A 23,627-nucleotide genomic window follows, 5' to 3' on the forward strand; every position below is an offset into this window, starting at 1 on the left:
TAAATAAACAAACACTAATAAGCTGATTAGCAAAACAAAGTCCCTGTATACTTTTCATGATATGTAGTATCTGACACCACAGATAAGCAAAAAAAGTCCACACAAATGAACATGCAGCCTGTGGGCCCACAGGTTGGACACCCCTGCTCTAAAGTTATAAAACCATCCCAGAAGTCAAATGATTCTGCCAAAGGTCACACGAGAAGTCCATGTCAGAAAAGAACCTCATCTTCTGACTCCAGAGCCCAACCCTTTCTGAACCCCTCCTATGAGGTGGTATTGGAGAACATACTGAAGGCAAAACAATTTACCAGCACATTCATAAACAATGTTGCTTTAGTCCCTCATTCTGAAATGTTAAGGTACCTACTAAGAATGAGGTGTTAAGTGTAAGCTCAATGATTAAAGGATTGACTTCTGTTTTCACAGTGACATAGAAGTTGCTTTACTTTTAGGAGCTAATGTGACATAGTTACTATATATGCAAATCTGGACAAAGAAACTAACAAAGCAGAATCTAGTTACTGGGCAAAATATCCAGTTATTGATGCCCAAGAATCACTGCCTGCTTAATGACTAAGAAAACTTCAGATTTTTATGTTCCTTCTGCACACATTGCTTTTTGTATGTATGTGACAGGGTCTCACTCAGTTGCTCAGACTTAAGTGCAAGGGTGAGATCATAGGTCACTGCAACCTGAGCTCAAATGATTCTCCTGGTTCAGCTTTTCAAAGCTCTGGGATTACAGGTGCATACCCTCACACCAGCTTATTTTTCTTACTTTTTTAAGAGAGGGGTTCTCACTATGTTGCCCAGGTTGGTCTCAAAGTTCTGTACTCAAGCAATCCTCTTGCTTTGGCCTCTCAAAGTGCTAAGATTACAAGCACGAGCTTCTGCACCCAGCCCACATACATTATTTTATGTAATACTCAAATAACTCTGTGACACAAGTATACAGATTTCACAGATGAGCAATATTGAGTATCAGAGATGTTAAGTAATTTGCCCAGGGTCACACAGCTCATCAGTGGTGCTGCCAGGATTTGAACTCGAGACTCCTAAAATCCAGTATAGAGATCTTTTCACTAAATAACGATGCATCTCTGGACCTCTCTTTAAATTGAAATGGAGAAAAGTAGTATGAAACTTTATAGAAAACAAACTAAATTGCTTATAGTAGGTTACAGCAACAGGAGACCTGAGGCCTATTTTCCCCTGTACCGGTAATTTGCTATGTGACCTTGGCCATAGAGCACGCAGAATGGAATAAAGAACTGAGAACCAAGACATGTAGGTTCCTCTCCCACCACTCACACTGACTTCTTGTGTGACTTTGAACAAGGTGGTCTACAAGCACAGGTTAACTCCTCTGAGAAACCAAGATACTGAACAGATGATATGAAACCCTTTCCAGCTCCAGTTATTTGAGCTGTCGAGGGGAGCCAAAGCTCTCCAGATCGCAGGATTCCCCCCAGTGCAAGGAAAAAGGCAGGCGCCGCTCGTCTCCCTCTCCGAGGGTTCGGATGGTTAATTCCAAGGTGTAAGATGCCCTATGTCCTTCGAAGAGGAAATAGCTACAAGAGTACCAGAGGTCACATTGGGAAGATTTCCAAGGGGAAAAAAAAGTCCTGCAGGAAGAGGGGCCCAGAGACTCCCCCAGCCGGGGAATCCTCCCAAGCCCAACGCCCATACCCGCGGTCCCTGCAGCTGCGGGGTCCCTGCAGCTGCGGGGTCAGACGCTGACGGGGAGGCCCGAGTGGCGCTGGGGTCTGCGCGCTATCAGCTCGGCGGCAGGGCCGCAGGCTCGGGAGTGGCCCTGGTGGCGGAGACGGGCAGAGGCTCCCGGGCCCGTTCCCGGCTCCGCGCGAGGCCCAGCCCTTGGCCCGGGCGAATGTGGGTGGTGAGCTCGGGTCTCACTAGGAGCAGGGCCGGGGCCCCCAGTCTTGACCTTGACTCCGTCCCCGTCTTAGGAGCTGCTATCTCGGGACAGAGCTCCGTGCGGGTCACCGAGTGCGGCGCATGGGCGCCCAAGACAGGCTCGCAAACTGTCCCCGCGGGCCGCATGCCGCCGCCTGCCCACTGAGCCTGCGCGCCCAGCCCTGTCCAGCACACTGCCGGCTTATCGGCCAGAGCCGCCCGCCACACCGGCTTGCCAGCGCTCACCTTGGAGATCCACGCGGACCCGGCCATTGCGTCCCCACCTCTCACTGCGACGACAGCTATGGCAGTCTACGCAGGCGCCACCCGGAGCCCGCCCTCCCCTGGTCACGCCTCCTGAAAGCCCCGCCCCTACCAGCTCGCCGACTCTGCTAGCCAATCGCAGGGCTCGCCTCTAAGGAACCGGCAGAGCTGGGCTACCAGCTGCAACCCGGAAGCAGCCTGGCCTGGAACTCCGGGAAACTTCCTTCCGCTCCTCCATTCATTCATTCTCTGTTTAGATAAGATTTGCTCTGCGCCTACAAAGTGCCAATTAATTTTCTAAATTTGAGGGTATAGCGCTTCTCACGCAGCTTTCAGTACCGTGGAGAAAGTCACAATTTTCTCATTCCACAAATATTGATTTAAAAATTTTTGATCTGGCCTTACGAAATCCGACTTATATTTTATAACACCTTTATTGATGCATAGCATAAAACTCACTCACTGTAAGTGTACAGTTAGATAACTTTCAGTAAATGTAAGCAGTACACAGCCATTAACACAATTCAGGTTTGTTTCTTTTTTTGAGACAGAATCCCACTCTGTCACCCAGGCTACAGTGCAGTGGCAACAGCCTAGCTCACAGCAACCTTAAACTCATGGGCACAGATGATCCTCCTGCCTCAGCCTCCAGAGTAGCTGGAACTACAGGCACCTGCTATCACACTGGGCTAGTTTTTCTATTTTTAGTGGATATGGGGTGTCACTCTTGTTCAGGATGGTCTCCAAATCCTGAGCTCAAGGAATCCTCCTGCCTTGTTCCCCCAGAGTGCTAGGATTACAGAGTGAGCCACCGTGCCTGGCCCACAATTCAGTTTTTGAACATAGGAAAATGTTCACAAAAATATTCCCTGTGCCTGTTTTCAATCCTGCTCCTATCCTCAATCCCAGGCAACTATTGGTTTTTGTCGTTCTACAAATATATATATGTGAGTGCCAGCTATATGCCAGGCACTGTTCTAAGTGCTTGGGCTTATGGTGCAGTAGGAAAAGACAAGCACCAATCAAGTATAATACGAATATGTCATTAAAACTGTCAAGAAACAAGAAGAGCAAAGGCCTTTGGCAAGGCAAAATCAGGTAACCTAATTCAAATTCAATCTGGAGACCATGAAAGGCTTCTCTGAGGTAATAACAACCATACTCAACCTTCCCCTCATCCTGTCCCTATCAATCACAAACTGTCCTGAGCTCCTACTGATTGTTAGACCCTTAGCTGGGTGCCATGGGAGGTTGCCTGATTTGGATCAGGAGTCTCCCACCCCACCCTGGAAAGGGCTCTATCCAGAGAGGAGCTGCCCACTTCTGAGCTCAGTGCAATGGAGAAGTGATGCCAAGGGCTTTTATTTAAGAAAATAAACTGCACCAAGCATATAGCCTTCTCAGCAAGGGGTGCTTTCATCAACCCCCTTCCTGTTGGGGCCCTTCCCCTCATCAGGCTGCAGCAGTGTCACCGTGAAGTGCTCTTCCACAGTCCCTCCACCCCCACTGTCACCTCTGCCCTCCTTTAGGCCTGACCACCTCATGCTCAGACTCTCACAACAGCCTCCTCATTTGCCAGCCTGCCCCTCTCATTCCTGCAGTCCTCCCTTTCCTTCAGCCACAGCTTTGACCAGGGCTTTCCCCTGGATCTCCCTTGCATTGTTCTGTCACGCTCCTGTCTTTTTTCAATTTTATTTCCCACCACTCCAGCCCCAAAGGCCTGTAGCTACAGCCAACTAGGGCCAGCATCAAAATGCTTCCTATATTTTACCCCTCTGCAGCTATGCTCATGCCTTTCCCTCAGCCCGAATGCCCTTTTGCTTCATTTCTATTGGTTGTATTCCCAGCCACATGTCAAGACTCAGGTCAGATGTTGATTTTCTAAGGAAGCCCCCAAGGCCCATCCATGTGTCCTCTCTCCCTACTCAGAGCCCCCTAGCACTTAGCTCCCATCTCTCATGGGAATCTTTTCATATTCCCCCTTGCTGTGTGCCACTGAGAAAATAGTCCTCAAGCTCAGAGATGATCTCTTATGTCTTTATTTCTGGAACAGAGAATATTTCAATACTTGAATACTAAAGAATACTTGCTGCTCAGTGATTATAAACTAAACATTGACTATCCAATCTCCATTTAATCCTCATAACACTCCTATAAGGAAACTGAGGCACAGCTGTTACCAAACCCACAAGAGGGTTCTGGCCTGGATCCAGTTGCTCACCACACAGAAAGCTCGTTACTGTGATAACTAGGATTACCAAGGAAGAAAGGGAATTTATTATAAATGACATCAGCAGGAAGACTGAAGAACTGCCTTGAATCCATCACTTTGACCATTGGGGCAAGTAGTGTTGAAATCAACACATGTAGGAGTCTAATCCGTAAATCACAAGTTGGGCTGGGCTCCATGGCTCACACCTGTAATCCTACTTGACACTTTGGGAGGCCAAGGCAGGAGGATTCCTTGAGGCTAGGAGCTTAAAACCACCCTGAGCTCATGGAAAATTACATCAGTGTGGCAGCATAACTTGTGACTGAGAAAGAAGAAATTAACCCGGATCCCTGCAGGCAACTGAGAATTTTGTTCATGGTATGAGGGCCTATGCAATATATTAATATTCATCTGCATTTGTGGATGTCACCACCACTGTGATTCATAGTATATTAAAATTTACTTTTTTAGCTCTTATTTTTAAATGCCAAAGCCAGGCACAGTGGCTCATCTCAGTGTCTTGGGAGGCAGAGGCCAGAAGATCATTTGAGGCCAAGAGTTGAGAACAGTTTGGGCAACAGAGAAGACTGTACTTCTATTAAAAATGTTTTTTTTCTAATTATAGGTCACAGTGAACCTAAGAGTTTGAGGTTGCTGTGAGCTATGACACCACAGAAGCACTCTACCAAGGGTGACAATGTGAGACTCTGTCTCAAAAAATATATATGCTAGGCTTTGTGGCAGGCCCCTGGAGTCTCAGCTACTTGGGAAGCTAAGGCTGGAGGATGGCTTGAGCCCAGGAGTTTGAGGCTACAGTGAGCTTTGATGATGCCATTGCACTCTAGCCCAGGCCACAGAGAAACCCTGTCTAAAAAAAAAAAAAAAGTCACAAGGAAAACATACATAGATGGATCATTTTTTATTTGTTCATGGAACCAAATTCTACAAAGTCTTTCCAAATTAAGTCTGTCAAGTCCACTGTGAGAAGAAAGAAATGAATGAGATCTATGGCCAGGTATGGTGGCTCACACCTGTAATCCTAGCACTCTGGGAGGCCATGGCAGCCTGAGCTAAAGTAAAACCCTGTCTACTAAAAATAGAAAAATTAGCTAGGCATTGTGACAGACACCTATAGTCCCTGCTACTCAGGAAGCTGAGGAAGGAAGATTGCTTGAGCCCAAGAATTTGAGGTTGCTGTGAGCTATCATGATGTCAGGACACTTTACCCAGAGCAATAGAGTGAGGTTCTCCATCAAAAAAATAAATAAATAAAGATAGAGTCTTACTCTGTTGCCCAGAATAGAATACAGTAGCACAATCATAGCTCACTATAGCCTCAAACTCCTGCACTCAAATGATCCTCCTGCCTCAACTTCCTGAGGAGCTAGAATGCCAGAGTGCCACCATATCCAGCTAATTTTTTTTTGGTAGAGACAGGGATCTTGGTATGTTACCCAAACTACTCTCAACTTCTTGGCCTCAAGTGATCCTCCCACATGAACCTCTCAAAGTGTTGGGAATACCGGTAAGAGCCACCACGTCCAGCCAAAGATAGAAACTTTTAAATGAACAAATAAGCAAAATAGAATATAATTATTTATATATTAATGCTTTTCTTAAATAAAAGGAACACAAATTCAACAGTGGTTTTTATTTAAAATCTTATTTTTTTTTAAAGATTTGATTGGGTTCATCCTTATCTCCATTTTAGGAAAAGATCCACAACAAATTGGTAAGGAAGACATTAGAATTTTAGTAAACAAAAGGGTAAAGGACCTCAACAATTGATTCACACCCAAAGAAACTCAAAGAAACTGAAAAAGAAAATAAGTTCAAACTTAAGGGTAATTAGATGCATGTAAATTTGTAAAAATTACCTTTTTACTCCTTTTAATAGAAAATATTAATAATATTCTAATGCCCTATACCATTGAATTTATGGTGAAACTAGAACACTCTAAATTTTGGCCGGTCTTATAAATTACTACAGTCATTTTGGAAAACACATCAGCAATATGTGTCAGGAGAAAGAAAATGTGCTTACTCTTTCACCCAGTAAATCCATTCCTCAGAATTAATTTCTTCCCAAAAAATTCAGAAAGAAGAAAAAGCCACAAACACAAAGATTTTCATTATAAGATTAACTATAATTTCGAATATTTTTTAAAAGTCTAAATGATTAACAAAGGAAATGGTTATATAATTTAGGGTAAATGAATTTAATGGATGACCACACAACTCTCAAAAGTGATCATTATGAGGATGTTAGTATCTTGGTAAATATTTATGGTTTTTTTTTTATTAAATCATAGCCGTGTACATTAATGCGATCATGGGGCACCATACACTGGTTTTATAGACTGTTTGACACATTTTCATCACACTGGTTAACATAGCCTTCCTGGCATTTTCTTAGTTATTGTGTGAAGACGTTTACATTCTACATTTAATAAGTTGTATATATACCCTTGTAAGATGCAAATTTAAAGACAAAACCACCAAAGATTTTGACGCACTGAAGCAAGAATTTGCAGCCCTCAAAGATCTGAAAAATACAGGATCTCTGACATTGAAGACAAAGCCTTTGAACGCTCCCAACCTCTCAAAGAGGATGAAAATATTTATGGTTTAATGTTCAGAAAAGAACATCGCAGTTTTGGGTAGGTCCTGTGGCTCAGTGAGTAGAGCGCTGGCCCCATATACTGAGGGTGGTGGGTTCAAACCCAGCTCCCGCCAAACTGCAACAACAACAACAACAAAAATAGCCGGGCATTGTGGCTGGCACCTGTAGTCCCAGCTACTCAGGAGGCTGAGGCAAGAGAATCACCTAAGCCTAAAAAGCTGGAGGTTGCTGTGAGCTGTGTGACACCACGGCACTCTACTGTGGGCGATAAAGTGAGACTCTGTCTCTAAAAAAAAAGAGAACATCGCAGTTTAATATATTATCTATGCTCTGCTGTAACTTTCTTCCATATGTGAACAAGGAATAGAAGAGAACCTGCTCCCTCCCACAGTCCATAAAATCCAACCCCAATCCCCTAGTTGCTCAGGATAAAAGCTTGAAGATCAGCTCTATTTTCAAAATGGATCCCAAACTGGACATTTCTTCCCACCTCCACTGCTGTCACGTAGGTCCAAGTTAGAGTCGTCTCTTGTCTAAACCAATGAAGTAGCCTCCAAACTGGCTTCCCTGCTTCTACCTTCAGCCCTTATCTCCTGCCAGAGGGATCCTGTTAAAAACATAAGACAAATATACTCTTTTCTGCTCAAAGCTGCCAGTGGCATCCTGTCTCTCACTACATAAAAGACAAGGCCCAGACAATGGTTCATAAGACCCTAAATGGGCTGGTCCAGCAACCTCCCCTCAGAAGTCATCTCCCACCACTGTCTCCCTGGACGTATACCTACCTCTTTGCTGTTCTTTGATAAGACCACATTTTCTCCTACCTCAGGGCTTTGCACCTGCTATTCCCAATCCTTGGAATGTTCTTCAGTATGGCTTGATCCCTCAGCCACTCCCTATCCCCTCTCCCCAGTCCCTAGTGGCCACCAATCTACTTTGTGTCTCTATGCATTTGGCTACTCTGGGCGTTTCATACACATGGAATCATACAATGTGTGGTCTTTATGACTGGCTTGACCTATCCATGCCTTAGCATGTATCAGCACTTCATTCCTCATTATTGTCAACCTACATTCCACTGCATGGAGAAGCCACATTTTGTTTATTCATTAATCAGGTGATGGACATCTGAGTTATTTCCACTTTTTGGCTATTATGAGTAATGCTGCTATGAACCTGTGCTTTTCTTTTTATTTCCTTTATTATTCCTGAAATGTTACTTGTGCAATAAAAACTAAATGTTCTCACTTAGGGACCTAAAAATAGACCTGCCATTCGATACGACACTTCCTCCATTAGGTATATATCCAGAAAACCAAAAATCACATTACAACAAAAATATTTGTACCAGAATGTTTATTGCAGCCCAATTCATAATTGCTAAGTCATGCAAGAAGGCCAAGTGCCCATCAACCCATGAACGGATTAATAAATTGTGGTATATGTACACCATGGAATATTATGCAGCCTTAAAGAAAGATGGCGACTTTACCTCTTTCATGTTTACATGGATGGATCTGGAACATATTCTTCTTAGCAAAGAATCTCAAGAATGGAAGAAAAAGTATCCAATGTACTCAGCCCTACTATGAAACAAATTCATAGCTTTTCATATGAATTTATTAACCCAATTATAGCCCAAGAAGAAGGGGAAAGGAGAGAGGGAGGGAAGGGGAGGGGAGAGAATGGGTGGAGGGAGGGTAATTGATGGGACCACACTTACAATGCATCTTACAAGGGTACATGTGAAATTTACTAAGTGTAGAATATAAATGTCTCAACATAATAACTAAGAAAATGCTGTGAAGGCTATGTTAACCAATTTGATGAAAATATTTCAAATGGTATATAAAACCAGCACATTGTACCCCATGTTTGCATTAATGTACACAGCTATGATTTAATTAAAAAAAAAAACTAAGTGTTCTAAGAAAATCCATGTACCTGACCTTCCAGCAGTACATGTAATCCCAAAGAATGTGCAGACGTACACAGCCCAGATGAAATTGAAACCTGGAATTAGACCACCCTTCCTTGTAGCAATGAAAAGATGCCTGAGATGAATTTTCAATTCCCAGATTTTTCCCTTTGTCACACCTTTGGTTAGTAAATAGGAGGCCACCCATGGAGCTTGCACAACAGAGCCTAGTGACAAGAAGCTAGGCCCTGGGCAAACTTGCCCCCAACTGCCCCACTGCACTGACTTCAGGTCAAAGTTGCCCGGAATCCCTGCATTTCCAGCCATGTGGGTCCCTCCAGCAACCGCTGCTGAGCATGTACTGTATCAGGCTGGGGTTGGAAACCATGAAGGCTAGAGACCCGGGAGCCCCTACTTGCTGAAGGTCTGAGGAGGCACACAAGTCACCACAGGAGGAGACACAAACTTATACTGTGAGCCCCTTGTGGGCAATCCCCAGTGGTCTGTTCATACCACACAGAGACTTGGCAATGTTTATTGATCCAAGAGGTGAATTGCTACTGTGACTTTGCACTGCCTCCTCTCCCTGGCATTTAGAGAGGAATGAAGGCCTGCAGAGCCATGTTCCTTGGGCTGTTCCACTGGGAGGGTCCAAGCCTCTCCAATTGTGCATACTGAAAACTAACTCATCACTTTCCTCCACAACTGCCTTCTCTGTTGCTGTCCACCAGCCCAATCAACAACACAGAGGTATCACTGCAGACAGAATGATTTATTAAGAGAAGACTGAGGCTCGCTCAGGCCTACAGCAATCGTACATCTTTATTCACTGTATTATATATCCAAACTCATCGGATAAGAATAAGTAAGAATAAAGAACAAAAGCATTAATTGAGACTGCCACAAAAAAGTTCTCCTCAGCATAAATGTTGTAAAGCAACATTTCTAAGTCTGGAGCATATAACTTAAAGATAAACTACAAGGACACCAGGCTGTCTGTTTCTGTTCACCCACCTCCCTAACAGGTTAAATGAAGCTTTTGTGTAATTTGAAGTTAGGGAATGAAGAGCAACAGTTTAGCTCCAGACAGGTGCTAAATCTCCAGCTACGACTTGGCGGGGACCTCAGGGAATCATTTCTCAAGGCCTTTTCAGCAAGCAGGGAGGAATTAACCCCTGCATCTCTGCAGTTTTAGCAAGTAGGGAGGAATTAACCCCCGAGTCTCGCTTATAGCTGAGAATGGAATTTTCCCGTCTTAGGTTCTTGTACCTTGAGGAGTACATATGAGACAAAGCCACCTTTCTGAGGTGCAGAAAACCATGCACCTTCACTTCTCTCCTGTGTTCCCCTCTCAGCAAAGGGCCTCATCACCTATCTAGTTGGTTGCCCAAAACTAAAGCCAGGATAGCACTCTCAATTCATCATTCATTCAGAAAGATCCTCTGTGCATTTACCACAGTCCAAGCCCTATGCAAGTCACAGAGGAGAAAGCAGTAACACTTTAGAATGCTGTCAGATGCCCCCTTTTTATATTACACATTTTGAATGTCCTCTTTACCATCCTAAAATGAAACTCATGAATAGTATAAGTCACTTGTACACATAATGAAAAAAACAAACTATAAAGCTGCAACTGTAACAGGAGAGAGAACTACAATAGAATCACACATGCTTCACTATATAAATGCTCAGGCCTAATACTGTAAAATACAAAATGAAGCAGCCCCATGCTTGTAAATACAACAAATAAATTTTAATTAGGAGATGTAAGATAATATTAATTATTATTAATATTAATTATTTTATTAATTATTAATTATTAATTAATTAATAATAAAATTTATTAATTATTAATTATCCTAATTATTTTAATTTAGGAGATGTAAGATAATATTCAGGCCACATTTTTTATTTTTGATATATGTATTTTTTGAGACAGTGTCTCACTGTATTACACAGGCTGAAATGGAATGGTGCAATCATAGCTCACTGTAACCTCAAACTGCTGGGCTCAAGTGATCCTTCTGCCTCAGCCTCCCAAGCAGCTGGGACTACAGGTGTGCACCAACAATTCTCAGCTAATTTTTTTTTTTTGAGATAGTATCTTGCTATGTTACCTAAGCTTAAGTACAGTGGTGTTATCATAGCTCAAAGCAACTTCAAACTCCTAGGCTCAAGAGATTCTCCTGCCTAGGAGAATCCAGCTACCCTGTTTTCCCGAAAATAAGACAGTGTCTTATTTTAAGGTATGCTCCCAAAGATGCGCTAGGTCTTATTTTCAGGGGATGTCTTATCTTTCCCATAAGTAGGTCTTATTTTTGGGGAAACGGGGTACTTTTTGTATTTTTGTAGAGATAGAGTCTCACTCTTGCTCAGGCTTATCTCAAACTCTTGACCTCCCAAAGGGCTGAGATTACAGGCATGAGCCACTGTGACCTGCGATAATTAAAAAGAAATTTTTTTTGTAGAGATAGGTTCTTGCTATGTTGCCCAAGCTGTTCTTAAACTCCTAGCTTCAAGTGATCTTCTCCCCTTCATCTCTTAAGTCACTTGGATTACAGGTGTGAGCCACTATGCCTGGTTCTGGCATTTAAAAATAAAAACTAAACACAGGGAGAGCGCAAGATGGCAGCCAAGTAACAGCTTCTTTGCACCGGGCATGTTGAGATCAGGGAGAGAAGACTCCAGGCATCCCTGGATTGTGGGCTCTGCTCAGAAACATCCCTTTGGGGACACAGGGAGACAGTGAGAGACTTCTGGACCCCAGGAGGAGGACAAAAGTAGTGGAGAACTAGCAAGTGGTTGCCTTTGTTTGGTCTGAGGCCATAGCTGCCACAGCTGTAATTCCAAGAACAGTGAAATTGCAAATAGGAAAGGCCTTCCCTATGGACTGTTTTGTTTTTTTGGACTTGGACACTTGGTTGAACTACCTTGGGAGAAGTTGGGTGAGTGTGTGGATGACTTTAAGCGTTGCCTAGGGCCCGGACTGAGCCGCTGAGCCAGAACTTAGCTAATATTGTTCAGTTGTGGGCAGCGTGCAGCCATTGTGGGAGAACTGGCCCTGCAGACTCCTCCCTCAGGGTCGCAGAGTGAGGCTTGGGCTGGGAGATCTTGGGCAAGTAATCTAGTGACTGAGCAGTGCCAAAGGCCAGAACTGAGATGCTGGGGAAGAGTATAGATTTCAGTGGTTGGCAGTAGAAGGGCTGCCTTGCACCATTGGCCCTCATGGGCATAGAGTGAGCCTGGTTTTGGCGCACTGGATAAGTGGGCAGCCACTTCAGGAGAGATCCCAGCAACAAGTGGTTTCCTGGGAAAGCTTAGCCAAGGTTAATGATTTAAAGCAGGCATCCTCAAACTGTGGCCTGCGGGCCACATGAAGAGGTGTGAATTGTATTTGTTCCCATTTTGTTTTTTACTTCAAAATAAGATATGTGCAGTGTGCATAGGAATTTGTTCACAGTTTTGTTTTTTTTTTAAACTACAGTCTGGCCCTCCAACAGTCTGAGGGACAGTGAATTGGCCCCCTGTTGAAAAAGTTTGAGGACACCTGGTTTAAAGTGTCTTTTAAGTGGACTGAGGAGAGAGTTATGCTCTCAACGCTGCAGGGTTTGAGAAATCAGCAGAGGCCTCCAGTCTCCATTTCATACAGCTGTATCAGCATTGTAATTAACATCTCATACCCCAGAAGATCCCCTGTTGCCCAAACAATATTCAGCAATATATATATACTGCTTTGTTTTTGGTTTTGGTTTTTTTTTTTTATTTCAACATTTTCCCTGCCAGGTTTGAACCTGCCACCTCTGGCATATGGGGCTGGCACTCTATTCACTGAGCCACAGGCGCTGCCTTTAGATTTTTCTTTTTTTCTTTTCTTTCTTCATTTTTCTAGTTTAAATATAATTGTTGTTGCCTTCTTTAATAATAAGAACTTCATTTTTGCTAGTGTTTCTGCCCCTATTACTTGGTTTTTTCCCCCAATTTTATCCCATAAGGTTTTCTGTTTGTTTTGGTTTGATTTATAGTATTTTTGTTTTTCCTCTCTATTTGGTGGAGGGGGGATACCATGTCTGCTCAGGCTGGAAAAGAGCTGCTGACCTCAAGGGAACCACCCAACCCAGTACCCCCAGACAATGGGGGGTTTTAAGGTTGGGTCAAAGTACCCTACTGTACACATTTATTACTCCTGTATAACTTTTTCTGTGCTCTCTTCTTTTTGTCAATATTGTCGTTTACTCACCCCCTCTCCTTTCTCTTTTTTCTTTTTTTTAAATCTTTTTTTCCTTTCTTGTTCTTCAATCTTCTCATCCTTTAGGTCTGTACCAAAAGGACTCATTGAAACCTTAGGCCAGAGGCATGTTAACTTAAAGAGCAAGAGGAAGTGAAAGGAAAATTAGGGCAAGGAAACAGATAAAAGAAAACACTCATGAGGAAGAATCAGCAGAAAATTCCTGGCAACATGAAAAAACAGTCCAGAGCAACCCCACCCTTCCAAGGGACCATGAGGTAGATAGTGCAGAGGATTCCACTTATAAAGAAATTTTAGGAGAGCTAGGAACAAGATGGCAGCCGAGTAACAGCTTCCCTGCAACTGGGCACAGTGAGTCTGGGGAGATAAGACTCCAGGCATCTCTGGCTTGTGGGATCTGCCTGTAATCATCCCTTTGAGGATACAGGGAGTCAGCAAGGGACTACTGGACCCCAAGAGGAGGACAAAAACAGTGGAAAACTGGCAAGTAGTTTTGTGTGTTTGATCTACCTAATCCCACCAGCAACCGTAAGTACAAGCAGCAGTGAGAATGCAAACTGGAAAGGCCTTACCTGTGAACTATTTCGGTGTTTTTGGACTTGGCACTCAGTTGAACTGCCTTGGGGAGAGCTTGAGCAGGAGTGCGGAGAACTTTGGGCACTGTCTAGGGCTCCAGACTAAGCTGCTGAACTGGACAGAGCTAATAGTATTCAGCTGTGGGCCGCAGGGAGCCATTGTGAGAGAACTGCCTTGGCAAGCTCCACCCAGAGGGTCGCAGAGCAAGGATCGGGCAGGAGCTAGTAACCTACTGACTGAGCAACCTAAAGGCAGGGACTGAGCTGCCTTACAGCCTTAACCCTCAGGGACAGAGTGAGACCGGTTTTGGCACAATGGAGCCTCGGGCTGTTGCCCTGGGTAGAGGGCCATGGCGTCACAGCTCCTAGCAACCTCACACTCCTGGGTTTGGCACCACCCAGACCTCCATAAGAGCTGTGCCGTGAACCCAGACCCGAACCTGTGCCCGCCAGGCCTTCACATGCCGTGACCAGGAACTGAGGGAGCCACACAAGCCTGCATCCTCCCTCCTGTACCCTCCCTGCCTCCACACTGCCCCGCTCATCTGACCAGGGACACTGGTAACTGCATGCCCTCTGGAGCCCTCCCTGCCTCTGCACAGAACCCTTCTCCTGGCACAGACTGCTGGAGCCTTGGGCTCTCTGTGCTAAAGTCACTGGGCGCCAGGCACTCCCAGAACAGTGCGCACACCTCCCACCCTATTGCTGGATCCGGGTGTGTCACACTCCAGAGGTGCTTCCACAACCAGAACTCCCTAGCTGGGGCAGCCCCAGAGGAACTGCACAGGGTCACTCCCTACAAAGATCCAGCAACAATAGAGTGATCCCACGGGGGTCTAATCTTGGACAGACACCTTCCCAACTCTGAGGACGGCCAGAGACAACAGCAAAAAACAATCATGAGATGAAATCAACAAAAAAACTCTGGCAATATAAATAATCAGAGTAGATCAAGTCCCTGAAGGATCAATGGGGCAGACACATCACAAGATCCCATGCACAAACAAATAGCTGAGATGTCAGAAATTGAATTCAGAATCTGGATAGCAAATAAGATTGAATTAGAATTCCAAGCAGTAACCCAAAAGATATCTCAAGAATTCAACGAATTCAAAGACCAAATGACCAAAGATTTTGACACATTGAGACAATACAACGAATTCAAAGACCAAAAGACCAAATATTTTGACACATTAACAGCCCTCAAAGATCTGAGAAACACAGTAGAATCCCTCAGTAACAGAATGGAGCAAGCAGAAGAAAGGATTTCTGACATTGAAGACAAAGCTTTCAAATGCTCCCAAACTCTCAAAGAGGAAGAGAAATGGAGGGCAAAAACAGATCACTCTCTCAGAGATCTCTGAGATAATTCAAAGAAAACTAATATTCGTCTCATACGGATCATTGAAAGCGGTGAAGTGGCTTCAAAAGGCACAGTCTCTTCTCCATGAGATTATGAAGTAGAACTTTCCAGACATGCCAAGAGATTCTGAAATTCAGATAGCAGACACTTTCAGAACTCCAGCATGACTCAACCCAAATAAGACATCCCCCAGACACATCATAATCAATTTCACTAAAGTTAATATCAAGGAGAAAATTCTGAAAGCAGCCAGATGAAAGAAAACCATCACCTACAAGGGCAAGAATATTAGAATAACTGCAGATCTCTCTGCTGAAACCTTTCAAGCTAGAAGAGGATGGTCATCGACTTTTAATCTCCTAAAACAAAATAACTTTCAACCCAGGATCCTGTACCAAGCTAAACTGAGTTTCATTTATGATGGAGAAATTAAATATTTTAATGACATTCACATGTTGAAGAAATTTGCCATAACTAAACCAGCTCCCTAGGATATTCTCAGACCTATCCTCTATAAAGACCAGCATAATCCTCCACCACAAAAGTAAACCCAACCAGAAAATTTTGATCAAATTCCAACTTCCACACTCGCAAAAGGATTAAAAATGTCCACCAGACTCTCAAAAGGCTTATCAATATTCTCAATTAATGTGAATGGTTTAAATCGTCCTCTAAAGAGGCACAGGTTGGCTGACTGGATACAAAAACTCAAGCCAGATATCTGCTGCATGCAAGAATCGCATCTTACATTAAAAGACAAATATAGACTCAAGGTGAAGGGATGGTCATCTAAATTCCAGGCAAATGGAAAGCAGAAAAAAGCAGGTGTTGCAATCCTATTTGCAGACACAATAGGCTTTAAACCAACCAAAATAAGGAAGGATAAGGATGGACACTTCATATTTGTTAAAGGCAATACTCAATAAGATGAAATCTCAATTATTAATATTTATGCACGCAACCAGAACGCACCTCAATTTATAAGAAAAACTCTAACAGACATGAGCAACTCGATTTCCTCCAGTTCCATAGTAGTTGGAGATTTTAACACCTCTTTAGCAGTGCTGGATAGATCCTCCTAAAAGAAGCTAAGCAAAGAAATTTTAGATTTAAACTTAACCATTCAACATCTGGACTTAACAGACATGTTTCATCCAAACAAAACTAAATACACATTCTTCTCATCAGCCCACAGAACATACTCCAAAATCGACCACATCCTCATGAGATAGGCCACAAATCTCAACTCAGGAAATTTAAAAAAGTAGAAATTATTCCTTGCATCTTCTCAAACCATCATGGAACAAAAATTGAACTCAATAACAACAGGAATATGCACACTCATACAAGAACATGGAAGGTAAATAACCTTATGCTGAAGGATAGATGGGTTATAGACGAGATTAAGAAGGAAATCACCAAATTTTTGGAACAAAACAACAATCAAGACATGAATCATCAGAACCTCTGGGATACTGCAAAGGCAGTCTGAAGAGGGAAATTTATAGTACTGCAAGCCTTCCTCAAGAAAACGGAAAGAGAGAAGTTAATAACTTAATGGGACATCTCAAGCAACTGGAGAAGGAAGAACACTCCAACCCCAATCCTAGAAGAAGAAAAGAAATAACCAAAATCAGAGCAGAATTAAATGAAATTGAGAACAAAAGAATTATACAACAGATCAATAAATCCAAAAGTTGGTTTTTTGAAAAGATCAATAAAATAGATAAACTTTTTGCCAACCAAACCATTTCATCAATCAGAAATGGTAATGATGAAATAACAACAGACCCCTCAGAAATTCAAAAAATACTTAACAAATACTACAAGAAACACTATTCTCAGTAATATGAAAATTGACAAATACCTGGAAGTATGCCACCTACAAAGACTTAGCCACAATGAAGTGGAAATGTTGAACAGGCCTATATCAAGTTCTGAATAGCATCAACTATACAAAATCACTCTAAAAAGAAAAGCCCAGGATCAGATGGCTTTACGTCAGAAATCTACCAAACCTTTAAAGAAGAACTAGTACCTATATTACTAAACTTCTTCCAAAATATAGAAAAAGAAGGAATATTACCCAACACATTCTACGAAGCAAACATCACCTTGATCCCCAAACCAGGGAAAGACCCAACAAGAAAAGAAAATTATACACCAATATCACTAATGAATATTGATGCTAAATTACTCAATAAGATAATAACAAACAGAATCCAACAACACATCAAAAAAATTATACACCACGACCAAATGGGATTTATCCCAGTGTCTCAAGGCTGGTTCAATATACATAAAACTATAAATGTAATTCAACACATAAACAAACTAAAAAATAAGGACCACATGATTCTTTCAATTGATGCAGAAAAAGCTTTTGATAATATCCAGCATCCCTTCATGATCAGAGCACTTAAGAAAATTGGTATAGAAGGGACATTGCTTAAACTGATAGAGGCCATCTACAGCAAACCCACAGCCAATATTGTATTGAATGGAGTTAAATTGAAATCATTTCTACTTAGATAAGGAACCAGGCAAGGTTCCCCATTGTCTCCATTGCTTTTTAACATTGTAATGGAAGTTTTAGCCATTGCAATTAGGGAAGAAAAGGCGATCAAGGGTATCCACATAGGGTAAGAAGAGATCAAACTTTCACTCTTCGCAGATGATATGATCACATATCCAGAAAACACTAGGTATTCTACTATGATACTTTTGGAAGTGATCATATTACTGTACACAGCTATGATCTAATACTAATAAAAAAAATAAAATTAAAAAAAAGTGATCAAGGAATACAGCAATGTCTCAGGCTACAAAATCAACACCCATAAATCTGTAGCCTTTATATATACCAACAATAACCAAGCCAAAAAAACAGCCAAGGACTCTATTCATTTTACAGTAGTGCCAAAGAAGATGTAATATTTGGGAGTATACCTAACAAGGACATGAAAGATCTCTACAAAGAGAACTATGAAACGTTAAGAAAAGAAATACCTGAAGATGTTAACATACGGAAAAACATACCATGCTCATGGCTGGGAAGAATCAACATTGTTAAAATGTCTATACTACCCAAAGCAATATATAATTTTAATGCAATTCCTATTAAAGTTCCATTGTCATATTTTAAAGATCATGAAAAAAATAATACTTCATTTTATATGGAATCAGAAAAAACCTCGAATAGCCAAAACATTACTCAGCAATAAAAACACAGCAGGAGGAATCACGCTACCAGACCTGAGACTGTATTATAAATCGATAATGACCAAAACAACACGGCACAAAAACAGAGAAGTAGATGTCTAGAACAGAATAGAGAACCAAGAGATGAGTCCAGCTACTTATCGTTATTTGATCTTTGACAAGCCTATTAAAAACATTCAGTGGGGAAAAGATTCCCTATTTAACAAATGGTGCTGGGTGAACTGGCTGGCAACCTGTAGAAGATTGAAACCGGACCCATACCTTTCACCATTAACTTAGACTATCACTGGATAAAAAATTTAAACTTCAGACATGAAACTATAAAAGTACTTGAAGAAAGTGCAGGGAAAACTCTTGAAGGTATGGGCCCGGGTGAATATTTTATGAGGAGGACTCCCCAGGCAATTGAAGCAGTATCAAAAATATACTACTGGGACCTGATCAAACTAAAAAGCTTCTGCACAGCCAAGAGCATAGTAAGTAAAGCAAGCAGACAGCCCTCAGAATGGGAGAAAATATTTGCAGGTTATACCTCCGATAAAGGTCTAATAACCAGAATCCACAGAGAACTCAAATGTATTAGCAAGAAAAGAACACGTGATCCCATCTCAGGGTGGGCAAGGGACTTGAAGAGAAACTTCTCTATAGAAGACAGATGCACAATCTACAAACACATGAAAAAAAGCTCATCATCCTTAACCGTCAGAGAAATGCAAATCAAAACTACTTTGAGATATCACCTAACCCCAGTAAGAGAAGCCCACATAACAAAATCCTAAAACCAGAGATGTTGGCGTGGATGTGGAGAAAAGGGCACACTTCTATGCTGCTGGTGGGAATGCACACTAATACGTTCCTTCTGAAAGGATGTTTGGAGAATACTTAGAGACCTAAAAATAGACCTGCCATTCTATCCTATAATTCCTTGACTGGGTTTATACCCAGAAGACCAAAAATCACAATATAAAAAAGACATCTGTACCAGAATGTTTATTGCAGCCCAATTCATATTGCTAAGTTATGGAAGAAGCCCAAGTGTCCATTAACCCATGAATGGACTAGCAAATTGTGGTACATATATACCATGGAATATTATGCAGCCTTAAAGAAAGATGGAGACTTTACCTCTTTCATGTTTACATGGATGGAGCTAGAACATATTCTTCTTAGCAAAGTATCTCAGGAATGGAAGAAAAAGAATCCAATGTACTCAGCTCTACTATGAAGCTGAACCCTCACATGAAGGCTATAACCCAAGCACAAGACTATGGGGAAAGGGCCAAGGAAGGAGAAGGGAGGGGGGAGGTGAAGGTGGAGGGAGGGTAATGGATGGGCCACATCTACAGTGCATCAAAGAATGGGTATAGGTGAAACTTACTAAATGCATAATACAAATGTCTACATACAATAACTAAGAAAATGCCATGAAGGCTACGTTGAATAGTTTGATGAGAATATTTCAGAGTGTATACGAAACCACCACATTGTACCCCTTGATTGCACTAATGTGCACAGCTATGATTTAACAATAAAAAAATACAATAAATAAAATAAAATAAAAAGAAATTTTAGAAATGACAAAAGGAGAATTGAAAATACATATGATGAAAACAATGAAGGAAATTGCTAATGAAGTAGAATAAAACAAAAGGAAATCCAAAAACAGAATCAAATAAGAGAAGAATGGTATGAAGAATATAGAAAGGATATAGCAGAGCTGAAGGAATTGAAGCAATTAGGGAACTTTAAGATGCAATAGAAAGTATCAACAATAGATTGGACCATGCAGAAGAAAGAATCTCAGAGGTAGAAGACAAAGCTCTTGAGATAACTCAGTAGTTAAATAGGCAAAAAGAAGAGAGAGAGCACAACGTTCACTGACAGAATTATGGGACTTTATGAAGCATCCGAGTTATAGGTATCCCAGAAGGGGAAGAAGAATGCCCCAGAGGAATGGAAGCCATACTAGACAATATTATAAATGAAAATTTCCCAAATATCACCAAAGATTCTGACACACTGCTTGCAGAGGGATATCGAACCCCAGGTCACTCAATTCTAATAGAGCTTCTCCAAGACACATTGTGATGAATCTGTCCAGAGTCACGACAAAGGAAAAGATCCTTCAAGAGGCCAGTAATAAGCATCAATTGACCTACAGGGGCAAATCCATCAGGGTGACCACAGACTTCTCTAATGAAACTTTTCAAGCCATAAGACAAAGGTCATCTACCTTTAATCTACTTAAACAGAACAATTTCCAGCCCAGAATTCTATATCCCACTAAGCTAAGCTTTAAAATTGAAAGAGAAATCAAATCTTTTACTGATATGCAAACACTGAGGAAATTTGCCAAAAGACCAGCTCTACAGGAAATACTTCAGCCTGTTCTACACTCTGACCATCAAAGTGGACCACCACTGAGAAATTAAAGGACAGAACCTAGTTTCCTCAATGATGCAAAAGACAAAACTAAGCAATAGACTTTCACAAAATATGATGAATAGAATGCTACCACACCTATCAATTATGTCAATAAATATTAATAGCTTAATTCCCCACTGAAGAGGCATAGATTGGCTGAATGGATTATAAAACACAAGCCACCCATTTGCTATCTGCAGGAAACATACCTAGCTTCAAAAGACAAATTAAAACTCAGAGTTAAGGTTTGGAAGACAGTTTTTCAGGCAAAAGGAATTCAGAAGAAAAGAGGGGTTGCAATCTTATTTTCAGATACATGTGAACTTACAGCAATTAAAGTCAAAAAAGACAAAGATGGTCACTTCATATTGGTCAAGGGAAAAATATAACAAGAAGACATTTCAATTCTAAATATTTATGCAGGGGAGGAGACAAGATGGCTGACTGAAGCCAGCTTTCCACAGAGGCTCCCGTCCAGAAGGAGAGTTAAAGGACAAAAATTCAGCAAGTAACCTGGTGGATTTGAGCTGCACAAAGAGAGAAGGTTGTAGAATGCACGTCAACCCCGCTGAGGTGAGCTGCGACCACAAGGATACAAACAAAAGGTACAAAATCAATCACCAAGCGGGCGGGAGTCCCCTCCCCCATTAGAACAGCTCAGAGTACCCCACAAACAACCGGGCAGAGTTCAAAGCTCCTCGCACTACACTCCACGGGAGAGACCCTCTAAAAACTGGACCTCCCCTACTAGGGTGCCACGGCATCCTCCTGCCAGGCATAAAACTGTATAAACTGTATATAGTCTCTACCTGGAATTCTGAGCTCCCAGTGCTCCCCTTCACTCACACTGGGGTCTGGAGATCAGTCCCGGTCGGTCGGCAGAGAGGGGACTGCACCGGAGTGGCAGTTCCCTGAGGCACAGTGCAACAGCCGTCATTTGGTGACAATACGGCCAGACATAAAACTGTGTAAAGCTGTGTGTGTTCTCTGCCTGCAACCCCAGGCTCCAAGCACTCCCCAAACTCCCCTCTGCTCTCACTCCAAGGTCTGGAGGCCTGTACCCCAGGGGTCCAGACTCTTGGGCGATTGCTCGAGGGGTGTAGACAGTGCTGTGCTGCAGCCGTACTCTGGGGTACGGGAGCAGAGAAAGGACTGTTGGCGAGAGGGGAGCTACTCCAGAGTGGCAGTTGCCTGAGCCATAAAGCAGCAGCCCTCTTTTGCTAGCAATACGGCTCACTACCGTATTCTGAAGCCACACCCCCTGTCTCCCTGGGCAACCAGAGACTCTGGGTTTGCCTGAGGCAACTCCAACTTGCAAGCCAGGGAAAATCCCAGGGCAGGGCTGACCCAGAGGTCCGCTTTACTAAACCTAAGACGCACCTGGCCCTCAGGGGATCGTCAGCCTATAGACAATACAAGAGAAAAGACAAGCTGATTTGGAACTCAATTCAGCTTCTCTTCTGCAGGGGAACCGCAGAGTTGTTCTGTTCTGTTCTGTCAGTAACATTAATCAGGGGGGAGACTGAACCTGAGTGAAAACACCTCAACCTTCATCAAGCACCCGAGGTTGTCAGGCCTCACCTCCTCCTGCTTGAGAGAGGCAAAGTGCACTGGCCTGGCAGACTTCTTGTGATTCAGGCAGGTACAAACTCCTGGAGTACCGAATCACTATAGGCAACTGGGTCAGCCAACTGCAGGGCTATCAGTGACTGGGTGTGAAGTGGTGAAAGGTGGGGAAGGAGGCAGCAACCTTCCCGGACTGATTTCTTGGCTGGGTGGCTTCTCCTGACTCCATGCAGCACTGGAGCAAGCCACACCAGAGTAGTCACCAGACCCCTGTGATCCAGTTCCCAGAGACCTCTTAAACTCTCTCACCCGAGACAGGAGCTGACTGAGACAATTGATTTGGACCTTTTTAAACTGAACCAATCGCCTGAGGACAAATCAGGTGGTGCCCTGGGTGCACGGTGGTAGGAAGGTTTGATTTTTCTTTTCCAATGGTTTGCCGGTGGGGGGCGGGGTGACTTAATTGCTGATATTTCTCCACAGCTGAGACTTCAATCCAAAGTATCTGTTTCACTAGGGTGGAACAGAAACCAGCTGAAAACAAGACAGAACCACTTAGCCCCACCACACCAGACAGGGCCCCAGTTTCTCAGGCCATAACACTGTACAGGCCCTCGACAAAGCCCCCGGGGAAAAAATCAAAGGGAGTAAAACAACTATGGGGTGGAATCAGCAGAAAAACTCTGGTAACATGAATAACCAGAATAGATCAACCCCCCCAAGGAAAGATATGGCAGATGCAATTGAAGATCCCATTCATAAACAACTGGCTGAGGGTCAGAAATCGAATTCAGAATTTGGATTGCAGACAAGATTAACAAAGTGGAATTAGGAATTCAAGGAGAAATTCAAAAGTTGTCTCCAGAATTTGACGAATTTAAAGACAAAACCACCAAAGACTTAGACACACTGAAGCAAGAATTTGCAGCCCTTAAAGATATGAAAAATACAGTAGAATCCCTCAGCAACAGAATGGAGCAAGCAGAAGAAAGGATTTCTGACATCGAAATAAAGCCTTTGAACGCTCCCAAACTCTCAAAGAGGAAGAGAAATGGAGAGCAAAAACGGATCATTCTCTCAGAGAGCTCTGGGATAATTTGAAGAAGGCAAATATCCGAATCATAGGAGTTCCAGAAACAGATGAAGTGGCCTCTCTCGGCACAGAGGCCCTTCTGCATGAAATTATGAAAGAGAATTTTCCAGACATGCCTAGAGATTCTGAAATTCAGACAGCGGACAGCTTCCGAACCCCAGCACAACTCAACCCCAATAAGACATACCCAGGCATATCATAATT

At 42.7% G+C, this 23,627-nt stretch overlaps 1 protein-coding gene across 3 annotated transcripts in view; it reads right to left on the reverse strand.

Annotated features, from left to right (window-relative positions):
* IDH3A (isocitrate dehydrogenase (NAD(+)) 3 catalytic subunit alpha) overlaps positions 1-23,627 on the reverse strand; it is a 59,376-nt gene that overhangs the window by 17,544 nt on the left and 18,205 nt on the right. Inside the window, exon 1 of one of the 3 annotated variants that reach the window (XM_053593421.1) lies at positions 2,164-2,259. The exons of 1 other annotated variant lie outside the window; for it this stretch is intronic. In XM_053593421.1, the coding sequence (XP_053449396.1) occupies positions 2,164-2,190 (27 nt within the window). In that variant the 5' untranslated portion in view covers positions 2,191-2,259. Of the gene's footprint in view, positions 1-2,163; positions 2,260-23,627 lie in introns of those variants that run through there. One more of the 3 variants, XM_053593422.1, reaches the window with a different exon arrangement.

The sequence above is a fragment of the Nycticebus coucang genome, chromosome 6 (assembly GCF_027406575.1).
Source record: "Nycticebus coucang isolate mNycCou1 chromosome 6, mNycCou1.pri, whole genome shotgun sequence".
Classification (NCBI taxonomy): Eukaryota; Metazoa; Chordata; class Mammalia; order Primates; family Lorisidae; genus Nycticebus; species Nycticebus coucang.